At 38.8% G+C, this 14,154-nt stretch overlaps 1 protein-coding gene across 10 annotated transcripts in view; it reads right to left on the bottom strand.

The window, feature by feature from the left end:
• The window catches only part of SGIP1 (SH3GL interacting endocytic adaptor 1), a 1,172,197-nt gene extending 1,158,327 nt beyond the window's left edge, over window positions 1–13,870 (bottom strand). For all 10 annotated transcript variants that reach the window (XM_044085575.1, XM_044085576.1, XM_044085579.1 and 7 more), the window contains exon 1: window positions 13,614–13,870. In XM_044085575.1, the coding sequence (XP_043941510.1) occupies window positions 13,614–13,623 (10 nt within the window). In that variant the 5' untranslated portion in view covers window positions 13,624–13,870. The remainder of the gene's footprint in view (window positions 1–13,613) is intronic.
• Between the last annotated feature and the right edge of the window lie 284 nt (window positions 13,871–14,154).

Raw genomic sequence — 14,154 nt, 5'->3', positions numbered from 1 at the left:
CCCTCTACTATTCCCTCATTAGGCCAATCATTGAGTACAGTGCACCATTTGGCATGTACCTCACTAGACACTTGCAACAACTGGAGAGGCCGCAAAAGTACCTCACAAAGAGGATCCTAGGCCTTAAACACTTTTCCTATATGGACAGACTCAAAGAACTCCAACTATTCTGTCTCATATCACCTACTTAGAGGCAATCTCTGCTTGACTTACAAAGCCATATCTAACACAGGACTGTTAGAAATGCTACATCTAAAGAAATCACAATCCCTCTGCACCACACCCTCCAGAGACCTCAGCTGCATTACCAAAATCAACAGAACATGCTGGAGGGATAGGTTCATAAACCAGAGACTGTCCATGCTATGTAGTAGACTTCCCATACATGTCAAACAGAGCACCTCACTGGCCTTCTTCGAGAGAAATCTTGATGATTGGATGGGAAATAGAAAATTCACCCCGGGGATCACTCCAGTGGCTCTTCTCAACAGAGGCACTGGAAACTAAGGTCGGGTGGCACGATGCCAGGGTAATCCTATGGGCTAGGCTTGCAAAGGCTCTGGGGCCATTCGCCTAGTACACACCTATGAACGTATGAACCTATGAAAAAAAATCAGGGTTGGTATATTATCCTAAGACATCATTAGTAATAGGGATGAAGTATAAAACTTGGCAAGGTTGCCAAGGTCAAAAGAATGGGAGAAATATTTAGAAATAAATGTATATTCAACAGTGGGAGAGATCAGGAGGAAAAAACAGGAGGAATTAAGGGACAAAATAAAGAGGATTGTTGAATAAACATCCTTGTGGGTGAAGACACTGAGTAGAATTTGGGAAATGGTAGAAGGGATGGCCTTAACATTAGTAAAATATATATTGTGGAATGTACAGATTAAACTGATGATAGTTAAGGAAAATGCAGAAGGAAAGTGATAGATCTGTAAAATAGGTAAGGAATGAGTTATGGTCTGAAAGATGGTTGGAGCATAGGTAACAATTTGAAAAAGATTTTTGTGATTCGCTCTTCTTCTGTGTTTTTGGTCTTTTTTTGGGGGGGGGGGCTTTTTGGCACTTGGCATTTAGAGTGCTGGCATTTAAATAGGGAGCTGGAAGACATGCTATGTCAGAGCTTAAAAGGTATGCTGTAGCAGGGAAAACTCAACAAAATCTGAGTGGCTTGGAGAGTGCTAGGGTTAATGTGAATGGCTGAAAGGATAAAGTTTGGGAGGTAAAAATAGTTTTGGACAGCTCCAGGAAGCAACAGAAGTAGGCATGAGGGCATTTATGAAATAGGGGGATGAGAATCATCATCATCTTCTTTTGGCTGTTCCCATTAGGGGTCATCTGTTTCCATTTCTTCCTGTCCTCTGAATCTTGCTCTGTCACACCATCCACCTGCATGTCCTCTCTCACCACATCCATAAACCTTATCTTAGGCCTTCCTCTTTTCCTGTTACCTGGTAGCTTCATCCTTAGCATCTTTTTCCCAATATACTCAGCATCCATCCTCAGCAGATGTCCAAACCAATGTAATCTTGCCTCTCTGGCTTTGTCTCCAAACCTTCCAACCTGGGCTGACCCTCTAATATACTTATTCCTGATCCTGTCCACCCTCATCACACCCAGTGCAAATCTTAACATCTTTAACTCTGCCACATCCAGCTCTACCTCCTGCCTCTTTGTCAATGCCACTGTCTCCAACCCATATAACATAGCTGGTCTCATTACCCTCTTGTAAACCTTCCTATTCACTCTGACTGGTACTCGTCTGTCACAAATCACTCCTGACACTCTTCTCCACCCACACCATCCTGCCTGTTCTCTCTTCTTCACCTCTCTTCTACACTCACCATTACTTTGAACTATTGATCCCAAGTATTTAAACTCATCCACCTTCACCACCTCTACTTCTTGCATCCTCACCATTCCTCTTTCCTCACTCTCATTCACACACATATATTCTGTCTTAGTCCTGCTGACCTTCATTACTCTTCTCTCTAGAGCATATTTCCATCTCTCCAGAGTCTCCTCCACCTGTTCCCTATTCTCACTACAGATCACAATGTTATCTGCAAACATCATAGTCCACGGGGACCCCTGTCTGATCTCGTCTGTCAACCTGTCCATCACCATTGCAAATAAGAAAGGGCTCAGACCTGATCCTTGATGTAATCCCACCTCCACCTTAAATGCATCCGTCACTCTCACTGCAGACCTCACCACTGTCACACTACCCTTGTACATATGCTGTACTACTCTTACATACCTCTCTGACACTCCAGACTTCCTCATACAATACCACAACTCATCTCTAGACACGCTATCATATGCTATCTCTAAGTCTACAAAAACACAATGCAACCCCTTCTGACCTTCTCTGTACTTCTCCATCAACACTCTCAGAGCAAACATCACATCTGTAGTGCTCTTTCCCAGCATGAAACCATACTGCTGATCACTAATCATCACGTCCCTTCTTAACCTAGCTTCCACTACTCTTTCCTGTAACTTCATCTTATGACTGATCAGTTTAATCCCTCTGTAGTTACTATAGCTCTGCACATCACCCTTATTCTTAAAAATTGGTACCAAAACACTTTTTCTTAATTCCTCAGGCATCCTCTCACTTTCCAAGATTTCATTAAACAATCTGGTTAAAAACTCAAGTGCCATTTCACCTAAACACCTCCATGCTTCCACAGGTATGTCATCTGGACCAACAGCCTTTCCATTCTTCATCCTCTTCATAGCTATCCTTACTTCCTCCTTGCTAATCCATTGCACTTCATGATTCACTATCCCCACATCATCCAACCTTCTCTCCCTCTCGAGGAGCAAAATGGACCACAGTTAAGATTATACTGAGGGAGAGGCAGAAGCAAGTATTGAGAAACTAGAATGAAAAAAAGTTTGAGATACATAGACTAGCTGTAGAAAAAGCGAGTGAGAAGGACATATATGTGCTTCAAGCAAATGTAGGGGACTTTTGGACTGAGAGCTGGAGATTGTTTAGCTTATAGGGGAGTAATCTGAAGGATAAACGTGGAAAAAAAGATGAGAGCTGAGTTGGAAATAAGGAAGGTATTAAAAATATGGAGTGACTGGGATATAGGAAAAAGTAGAATGGGGCAATATATATATATATATATATATATATATATATATATATATATATATATATATATATATATATATATATATGGAACCACTACTAAATCCCGAAAACCCAAACTACTGATGCCCAAAATCCCGAGACCAAATACCCAAAACAATAAAATATCGAAACATCAAAACCACGAAATTCAAACTACCGAAAACTACACTCAACATACACCACACACATACACATACACACACCGTCCCCAAGAACACAAACACACAAACCTAAACTACAGACAAGCAGGGGGGCAAGCCCCCATGCACACACCTCCACTTAAATATTCTAACTCCAAGGTCGCACTACATACACAAACACATGAAACACTACCACACACCTACATTCCCTTCGCACACACACATCACAGTCACAACACACACTTACACACTAAACCCTAACCAACACAATTAAACATAGATATTTACCTGACCTTCCACCATGCCGCAACACCAAAAGCGCTAATGTCAAACTCCCGATGATCGGGATTTTGAAATTCGTGCTTCTGGGCTTTCGGTAATTAGGAGTTTCAGCTATATAGTCTCAAACGTTTGAAATTCAGTATTTCAAACTATTGAGATTATGTAGTGATACTATATATATATATATATATATATATATATATATATATATATATATATGCGTCTTTCGGCTTTTCCCGGTTAGGGGTCGCCACAGCAGAACTCCGGTCCGCTAATGATTGGTAGTTGATTTTTACATGCCGAGTTACCATCCCTGATGCACAACCTTCAATGAAGGTACGCACATTCATGCATGTCTCCACGCAGAAGACGCTCTAGCTGAGAATCGAACCGGACAGCGTCTTACTGTGAGGCGACAACGCTACCGCAGCACCACCACCGTATATATATATATATATATATATATATATATAGATATATATATATATATATATATATATATATAGATACACACACACACACACACACACACACACACACACACACACACACACACACACACACACAGTGGATATAAAAAGTTTACACACCCCCTGTTAAAATGCCAGATTTTTGTGATATAAAAAAATGAGACTCAATAAATCATTTCAAAACTTTTCCACCTTTAATGTGACCTATAACCTGTACAATTCAATTGAAAAACAAGCAAATCTGTTAGAGGAATAAATATAAAAAGTAAAAAATGTACAATACGCTGGTTGCATAAGTGTGCACACCCTTATACTAATATTTTGTTGTGTGTGCACACCCTTAAACTAATACTTTGTTGAAGCACCTTTTGGCTTAATTACAGAATTCAGTCTTCTTGGGAAGGAGTCTCAGCATGGCACATCTTGACTTGATAATATTTACCCACTCTTCCTTGCAAAAGCGCTCCAAATCTGTCAAATTACGAGAGCTTCTCTTGTGCACAGCCATCTTCAGGTCACCCCACAGATTTTCTATTGGATTTAGGTCTGGGCTCTGGCTGGGCCATTCCAAAACTTTAATTTTCTTCTGGTGAAGCCATTCTTTTGTTGATTTGGATGTATGCTTGGGGTCATTGTCGTGTTGAAAGGTGAAATTCCTCTTCATCTTCAGCTTTCTAGCAGACACCTGAAGGTTTTGGGCCAAAAGTGACTGGTATTTGGAACTATTCATAATTCCCTCCACCTTGACTAAAGCCCCAGTTCCAGCTGAAGAAAAGCAACCCCAAAGCATGATACTGCCACCACCATGCTTCACCATGGGTATGATGGTCTTTTGTAATGTCGTTTTTACGCCAAATGTACCTTTTGGAATTGTGGCCAAAAAGTTCATTCTTGGTCTCATCAGACTATAACACATTTTCCCCCATGCTTTTGGGAGACTTGATGTATTGTTTTGCAAATTTTAGCCAGGCCTGGATGTTTTTCTGTGTAAGAAAAGGCTTCTATCTTGCAACCCTACCCCATAGTCCAGACATATGGAGAAAACAGGAGATTGTTGTCACATGTAGTACACAACCAGTACTTGCCAGAAATTCCTACAGCTCCTTCAGTGTTGCTGTAGGTCTCTTGGCAGCCTCCCTGAACAGTTTTCATCTTGTCTTTTCTTCATTTTTGGAGGGACGTCCAGTTCTTTGCAAAGTCACTGTTGTCCCATATGTTCTCCACTTTTTGATGACTGTCTTCACTGTGTTCCATAGTATGCCTAATGCTGTGGAAATTGTTTTGTACCCTTCTCCTGACTGATACCTTCAAACAATGAGATCCCTTTGATGCTTTGTAAGCTTTCTGCAAACCATGGCTTTTGCTGTAGCAGGCAACTGAGTAAATGTCAGGAAAATCCTACTAGGACACTTGAACTTTATTTGGGGTTAATCAGAGTCTCTTTAATTGATGGCAGATGTGTACCCAAAAAGACTGAATGCTGTAATTAAATCAAAAGTGCTTCAACAAAGTATTAGTTTAAGAGTGTGCACACACAACAAAGTATTAGTTTAAGGGTGTGCACACTTATGCAACCAGCTTATTGTACATTTTTTATTTTTTATATTTTTTCCCCTAACAGATTTATTTGTTTTTCAATTGAATTGTACAGGTTATAGGTCACATTAAAGGTGGGAAAGATTTTGAAATGATTTATTGTGGTCTCATTTTTTATATCACAAAAACCTGGCATTTTAACAAGGGTGTGTAAAGTTTTTGTATCCACTGTGTATATCTATATATATATATATATATATATATATATATATATATATATATATATATTTATTTTACATTTGTTAACCAGGGGTGTCTGACTGAGCTGAAAAGGCCCTTTTTCAGCCGAGGCCCAGGGAGAAAAGCTCCACATAGAAAAATTACAGATGCATGTAGTTATTTAGACATGATGAGGGAGAGGATGTAATAGGCCATAAGCACAAGGAAAGGTGGATAAAGGAAAGCAGAGTATGGAAGAGGATCTAGATGTAGAGAGAAGCATGGAAGATTATAAAGATTTTAAGCATATCAGTGCTGGTGAGTTATCAGCATATAAGACCATTACGTAGGTGGTATACGACACTAAGGGTACTAGAAGAAGACAGGCAGTAGACAAAACCTGGAATATTTGTGACTTGGGTGAAAAAAGAAGGTAACATCCATATGTGGTCGGGATGCAAGCAAGTACAGAAAGAATGTCAGGCAATGAAATCAATATAGAGCAGGCTATATAACAGAGAGATGAAAACAGAACAGACACTAAATTTAATTGGGAGAGTGCTGCACACCCCCTACTGTAATGTCTTCCTTGGTAAGGCCAGACCACAAAATGGTTTCCTTTAAAGTAAAAACAAAACCTGGACCCCCATCTAAGCCTGGAATATTCAGGCTAACCTCCTGCTATTAAATGAGTATGTGGCAAAATTTCAAGCTCTATAAACCCTGAGAACACTGCTGCCTATGCAGAACTGTTTACAGAAACCCTGTACAAACATGTTAATAGCTGCATAGAGGCAGCTGTACCCACCAGGAAGAAGTACAGAACTAACTCAAAAAACAAACCACCCTGGTGGAATCACAAAATCAATAGGCTGTATAATAGAAGGGAAAAAATCATGTAAAAATTAGGAAGTGCACCACCCAGCAGGATAAAATCACTCAAACTAAACAAACAACTCAGATGATGTCTATCAAAGCCAAATTTGAGGTAAGTTTAGCCTCCCAGGCCAAGGACAGCCACAAATAATTCTTTAGCTATGTCCGCAACCTCAAAGGCAATACACAATTGCATTCAGAGTTCATTGTAAATGGAGCCACCTATATTGATCCGGAACATATAGTAAACTTCCTGGTTTATAAATTCAGCTCCAACTTTAGCCCTCTCTCCCCATCAACCTTCCCTCAGCAAATATCATCAAATATAATTCCCCCTACTATCACTAGGGAACAGGTCCTTAATGCTTTCTGTAAGACCAAGAACACTACATCAATGGGCCTAGAAAATATCCCAGGATACCTTCTAAATAGCATAAAACATGACCTATCAGGAACTCTGGAATTGCTATTTAACTGTAGCCTCCAAACAGGCTTCGTGCTTCATGAATGGAGAAAGGCAATGGTCATCCTTCTGCTGGACCAACTACAGACCCTGGAAACTACAGACCCATAAGTTTTACTAGTCTTATATGCAAAGCCATGGAAAGAATTATCATGGAGATGATCAACAGAGATATAGCAAACCTTCAGACACTGGATCCAACCCAGGTTGCTTTCGTCAAGAGTAGATCATGCCTACTCAACCTGGTGGACTTCTATGAGAAGGACACCAAAGCAATGGATGAGGCTAAAATCATTCATACTGCCTACCTTGACCTGGCCAAGACATTTGACATAATACCCCACTCAGCAATGTTGACAAACTCAGGAGGTTAGCTACAAACCCGTATGCCACCCGGTGTATAGCCAACTGGCTCACAGACAGGACCCAGGAAGTTAGAGTTGGGGAGTCCACCTCTACAAAGAGGCCAGTCACAAGTGGAGCCCCTCAGGGATCAGTCCTTGGACCGCTCCTTTTTAGCATTTACTTTTCAGAAATCAAGGCCAATGTCACTGGTCTCTGGCAGACTAAATTTTCAGATGATTGCAAATTAGGAGCTGTTATTGAATCTCACACTGACACAAATGTTCTGCAGGAGGGGACGATACAGACAAACAACTGGTGTCAGAGCTATGGACTAAAAATAAATCCCAAGAAATGCATAATAGTATCCTTTGGGAAGTCATCCATCCCTGGTAACTATCATATTGACAACACACCCCTTAGAGTTGACCCAGTAGTCGGTGACAGGTCTATATTACAATGTTGAACTCAGAGGAGTCTGAACATTGCAATATTGAACCCAAATGTTCGAAATCTAAAAATAGCGAAGCCACGGCACACTGATTCTTTTCCCAGGGAAAAAAATCGGTGGGCCATTTTCACGGATTTGCTATTTCATCCACTGTGGTGCGATCTCGGAGTTGGTATATTTAAGTAGGGGGGGTGTGAGGTGACACAGCCCCCCACATTGGGAGGGGGTAGTGAAACCCCCCACATTAGTTTAAGTTTAAAATGTACGTGTTTTTTTTTTTTTTGTACCGGAACAGCGATTTTAAAAATCGTTGTTCTGTGTTTTCGTAATCCTTTGGTTTCAAACTTCATGGTTTAATATTACATCGTTCGAACTCCTGTGAGTTCAACAATGTAATATAGACCTGTCAGGGACTTAGGAACACACATAGATAGTAATCTAGCCTTTGGCCATCATGTGTCTATAGTGGTGACGAAATCATTCTATGTTGCGCAACTATAAACAAAGGTATGGCATCTAAGTACAAAGAAGTCATTGTCCCACTGTATTCAGCATTCATCAGACCTATCATTGAGTACAATGCCCCCTTTGGTGTGTACCTAACCAGGCATATCCAACAATTGGAATGTCCACAGAGGTTCCTCACAAAACGAATACAGGACATAAGTAAAATGTCCTATATGGACTGACTCAAGGTCCTACCCCTATATTCTGTCTCTTACATGCTTTTGATGGGAGATCTATGCCTGGCATATAGTGTACTCTCCAACCCCAGTCTGCTGGACCTCCTGCATATCCACAAAACAAACAGCACTTGAATTACCCATTGTAAAGGCTTAAACCCTGCCTGTCATATAAATAGGACTTGCTGGAGGGATAGATATGTATCCCAGAGACTACCCTGTCTATGGAACAGGCTCCTCATCCATGTGAAGCAGAGTTCCTCCCTAACCCAATTCAAGTGCAACTTAGACAATTGGATGGGAAACCGGAAATTCATCCCAGGTTTGGCACCTATGTATCTAATGGACACAGGTAACCTGTAAATGGTTCATCTCCCAGGCTCATGCTTACACTTATCAAGGGTATCAGAACTGGTCAGAGATTTGGGAGGCATGGCTAATCTTAAAAAGGCCCTTGTGGTCGTTAGCCTCATAAACACCTATAAACTTAAATGAAGACATGGGGCATGGAGAAGAGAACAGAAGAGAAGAAATGAGGGAGATGCTTGTAATGGCAATGAGGTTGTAAAAAGAAACTGCAAAGGGATAAAAAGCAGCGAATATTAGTCCCAATAGGTCAAAAAGGATAGGTCAGTCATTAAGGGAAACAGTAATGAGTGAAGGTAAGAGGAGCTGATAAAAATCTAAAGAGTAAATGAGATACAATTTAGGGAGGTAGGCAGAAAGGGGTAGGGGACTGCAAGAGAAGAGAGACAAGGGGTCAGTGTTATAATCTGAGGGGAGGGACTATATGAAGAGGATAAAGGAGATTATATATGTAAAATTATAGATTGTTATATAATTATAGACTGGTAATAAATGAAAGATGGACTGTGTACTGATGAATACAATTGTATAATATAAAATGGATGGGTGAAGCTATGCGTTCAGATATGTGCATGATTTCAATGAAAAGGATTTCAAGAAAAGAAATGTATAGTATTTGCATATTAAATGGCTGAATTAAGTAATGTGCAGTTTAAACATAATAAAGAGGACCCAAGACTAGTTAACAAACAAGCAAATAACTAAATAAACGACTTGCTCAGATATGTACTGTATTAACATTCTCTGGTTTATGAGAAGGTAGTTCTCAAATATTAGTCACACCAAAATGTGAATAGCCAAATACATCAACAGCTGAGCTCTCAAATCATGATGCAGCAATTTTTTAACAGAGTGGCTTAGTTCATTAAACTAAAGTCTTTTCTGTGCTTTTGGCCAATACTTCTGCCAGCTAATGCATCTCAATTAAAACATTTTACAAGTCAGATGTATTTTTTAACAAAACATTGCAAGTTCCATTTCAAAAGCCTGAGGTATGTTTGAACTTTTGCTTTCAATTGCATATTATCATGTGCACCACATTCTTACCTTTTTGTTAAGCACACTCTTTAGCCATATTCCTCTTGTTCTACCTTGTATTTATTCAGCTACCTGCTTAAAGATGTTCATTTAAATACTACATAGGGCTTTCATTGGACAATTACCTCTTTACCCTAATAAATACTTCTGCATTAATCTTGGCATATAATTCTGGAGACGATGCAAATCATAACATTTTTCGTTTAGTTGTGAATTTTATCGAATTAGTAGGTTCCATTTACAAATTTTTATATTTTTCAAAATCAGCACATATTGAAAAAAGTATTGACCCTTAACTAGATTTGGAAAGCTTATTGAAAAGCAAGAAGCACAATACATGCAAAGGTCACTCAGTTTTGTTATTTTCTTGATTGTTCATTTGTAGTTCTGGAAGAGGATGGAACTCTACATGTTTATACTTTAACAATACATGTCATTGCTTATAGCACACAGCATCTTCTAAGTTTGTTGCTTTCTTTATCACTGCTGGTGACTCGCTGCCACACATACCGCTAAACCTCTTAGCACAAGAAATCTGGACAAAGGCATAAAATAATAGGGGGGAACCAAATCTCCAAAATAGGAACAGCTTTTAAATATAGCTCCTATAAACTTATAAAGCTGCTAAAATAATAGATTTTACAGTGACATGCATTTTCTAAAGGATATGAAGTCTGAAATTCAAATGTCTGTCATTATTTACTGACTTCATTCCTCACCGATTTGTCAGAAATACACACATTTTATAAGGACCAGACCAAAAATATGAGTCAAACATCTAGATATTCTGCTGTAATCTGTACAGCTGAGAGGTATAGTACCACATAAACCTGCTTTGGTCAAATGGCAAAATTTATAGAAGTGGCCAAATTGGTGCTAAAGTGAATAAGTAATTGGCACATATTTATTTCAGCAGAGGATCTGATTTTTTTTTTTTTTTTTTTGAAAATGCATGTTTTGTTTCAAAAATGTCAGAGTTGTTCCTGAGAAAACACTGGGGGAGAAGTAGTCAGCAATACTTTGCAGCTCTGCAGAGCACTAAGCACCACAATCCCACTTGGTTTTACTTTCACTACTGGAATGGAATATAATTACATCTGTATATGTATGATGCAAAAAAATGTATTTGAGATGCAGACCCAGCCACCCATACTCCAATTAACTAGTGATAATAAAAAAACAGTAGATGGCAGTCCTTAGCACTTCACAGAATGCTAAGTGCTTTTGAATACCTCCATAATGTGTATAAACTTGATACATATTTAATTATATTTAGTTTTATTCCAAAAAGGTTATATCTCTAAGCTTTAAATTAAGGCTTGACTACAAAGCCAGAACAATGAGGATGAAACCTTCAAAGAGTCAGAAGACACTACTCTGATACATTCCCCCACTTGTCTTTGTGTCATCACTTATATGAGAGATATGGTTTGTCACAGTACAGAACAGCAAGTCTGGGAGCTTTGCAATGGGAAGGTTACAGGTTTCCTGGTGTGCATGGTTTGCTACACTGGGTCAGCCTAAGTAATACTCTGACTGAATTGTAGACTTGGAGAAGAGTTGAGACAGAGAGTTATACTTTTGTTTAAATCTTTCCATCACTTTTCTGACATTGTGTGGAGTGTTTATTGTTAGAGATCAGGGGTGTAAGAACTTGCCCCCACATCGAGGGGTGGGGGGATGAGAGGGGGACTTGTTCCCTGCAAAAAAATGTTTTTTTTGTTTTGTTAACCCAAAAATTTCACTGATTTGAAACTGCAGCAAACTTTGGCTTTAGATCTTTTAGCTTAGGTTAATCACATGCCAACTAACTGACATATGATTAACCATAGTAAACTAGCAAACATTTTTATGTCCACTTTTCTACAGAATCTTAGGCATGATAGGAAAGTTCAGAACAGTCCCTGTGTGCAGATGTCATGACACTGTGGAGTGGTCAAAGCCTTGTGTTTCTATGAAAATGTAGCCAGAAGTCATTCTGGCTGAAGTAAATAAAATATTTGATGTAGAAATAAGATATCACCATTGTAATGTGTCTCTTTTAAAAAATACAGTTTTAAAGAATCGAAAGAGAAGAGATAAAAAGCAGTTTTATAAACTGCAAACTCCAGTGTAATGACACAGATGAACTTTTGTATGAATAGGTAAATGATTTGTGTATACACATGTGTGATTATGTGCATACTTAGTTATTATATGTCAAACATACAATGTATGTTTATAGCCTTTTTTTTTTTTTTTAGATAACTGCTTGACACATGATCTAAACACTTTAGCAACATGTTCCATATCTAATCTGATTGCAAATATAACAATATAAGGCCCTGGTGCTCCATAACTACCAAACACAGATATTTAAAAAATAAACCCTACATTAACACCATCAAAGCTACTAGAGACACTCCATGCACAAAATCCACTTTGAATTTTACCCGGAAATCCATTTTACAAACAGATTATACCAGTACATTTTAAAAATTAACATCAGGATGATATGAAATAAGAAAGGAGACCACCTTTGCAATGCACAAATGATTTCTGTGTTAATTTGCTGTTTTATGCATCTAGGAAAAACTGCTTTCAAAGTTTTAACATATCCATGACCTTTAAAAAATTAATGAACTGAGCATGTGCTTAGATGTGTCATTTTATAAGTGTGAATCACATTCTTCATCTGTGCCATTTATTTTAATGCCTTTTCTGTCATCCCCCTGTCTGGGCCTTCAAATATTGTAATGCAAATCAGAGTTAAAATGTTTCTCTTGTAGTATGGCAGAATCCTTAACAGCATTAACATCTGCTGTCATATTAGGCATAACCTTAAATACTGATAAATTGTTTCAACACCACTTTTTCAATTTGCTATGACAGGAGAACCAAAGTGTTATCTGCATTCTGAAGAAGCATGAACAATCTATTGCAGAATATGTTCGTAACGGAAAATAATACTTTGCTTTTACTGTTAGCAGAACCGTAGTTCAAGCTGTACAGGGAAGCTTAAATCTTAATTGCAGTCAGTTATGTGGTTAATGAAATCATTTTCCTGCGCTGTCTGCTGTTGTCCGCCCATCAAACTAAACTGAAGAGGAAAAGAAACACGCAACGAAGAATAACATATTGTTTCATTTATGTGAATTTATTCAGCTGAATATATTTAAATTCCTTCTCAATCAATAAAAATGACACTAATTCATTGAAGTTACTAAAAAGAAAATGCCTAGAATTCCTTGAAACTTGTTTACCTATATTCTAGGATCACTTCTATGTGAATACATTGCAGTTATTATTAATAATAATAATATTCAGGATTTAGGAAAACAGTTTTAATTTTTGCTTGCTTTTCAGCAAGGTGTTATAGAAACACCCACACTAGTATATACACTTCGCTGATTCCTGCCAGTATAAGGCACATGTTTTTTTAAATTACAGATCTAAATAATACCACATTCTGCATTTCATGCACTTGTTATTCAATGACAGTTTTCAGTAAATGTCTACATAATTTCCATGGAGTCAAAATACCCAGCAGTGACAGAGAGGCAGTTTCTATAAAATGCTGCATGTTCTCATTAAGGCAGAATGAAATAACCTACCTTCCATCATGGTGGAACAGTTGCATTCCTTACTTTCCAAGGAGCCTGAGAAAATACAGGAAAACAGGACCCAGCAAACAGATGCTTGGTACAAGCTCCGAAAATGAAGCCTTAGATCCTAGTCTGTACAGCTGCCAAGGTAAAATACAAAGGGCCTGCAAATAATGTCAGGCCATGGATGGTGCTGTAGCTGTCACCTACAGGATCACAGAAGGATGCTGAGAAAGAAAGGGGGAGGGAGGGGGAGGGAGTGTGTGTGTGTGTGAGAGAGGGAGAGAGAATGAGAGAGAGAGAGAGAGAGAGAGAGAGAGAGAGATGGCTGAACTAACATGCCTGCCAGTCCCGCAGCCAATCTCTGCTTCTCTAAACCTTATCACATGGTTGCTAGTTTGCATCTCCTGATACACTGCCTCCTGAGAAAAGAAGAACCAATTTCCTTCACCTTTTTTTCTGATTTCAGTGAACGCATAACCTTTCTTCTTGTGACGCACTTCCCCTCTGTATAATCCTACTGAAGCAGTCAGGCAGACAAGATTAATTG

The sequence above is a fragment of the Protopterus annectens genome, chromosome 10.part0, assembly GCF_019279795.1.
Source record: "Protopterus annectens isolate FY-2018-M chromosome 10.part0, PAN1.0, whole genome shotgun sequence".
NCBI lineage: Eukaryota > Metazoa > Chordata > Ceratodontiformes > Protopteridae > Protopterus > Protopterus annectens.
The sequence above is the reverse complement of the archived record's forward strand: the minus strand, read 5'-3'. Positions and strand labels throughout refer to the sequence as shown.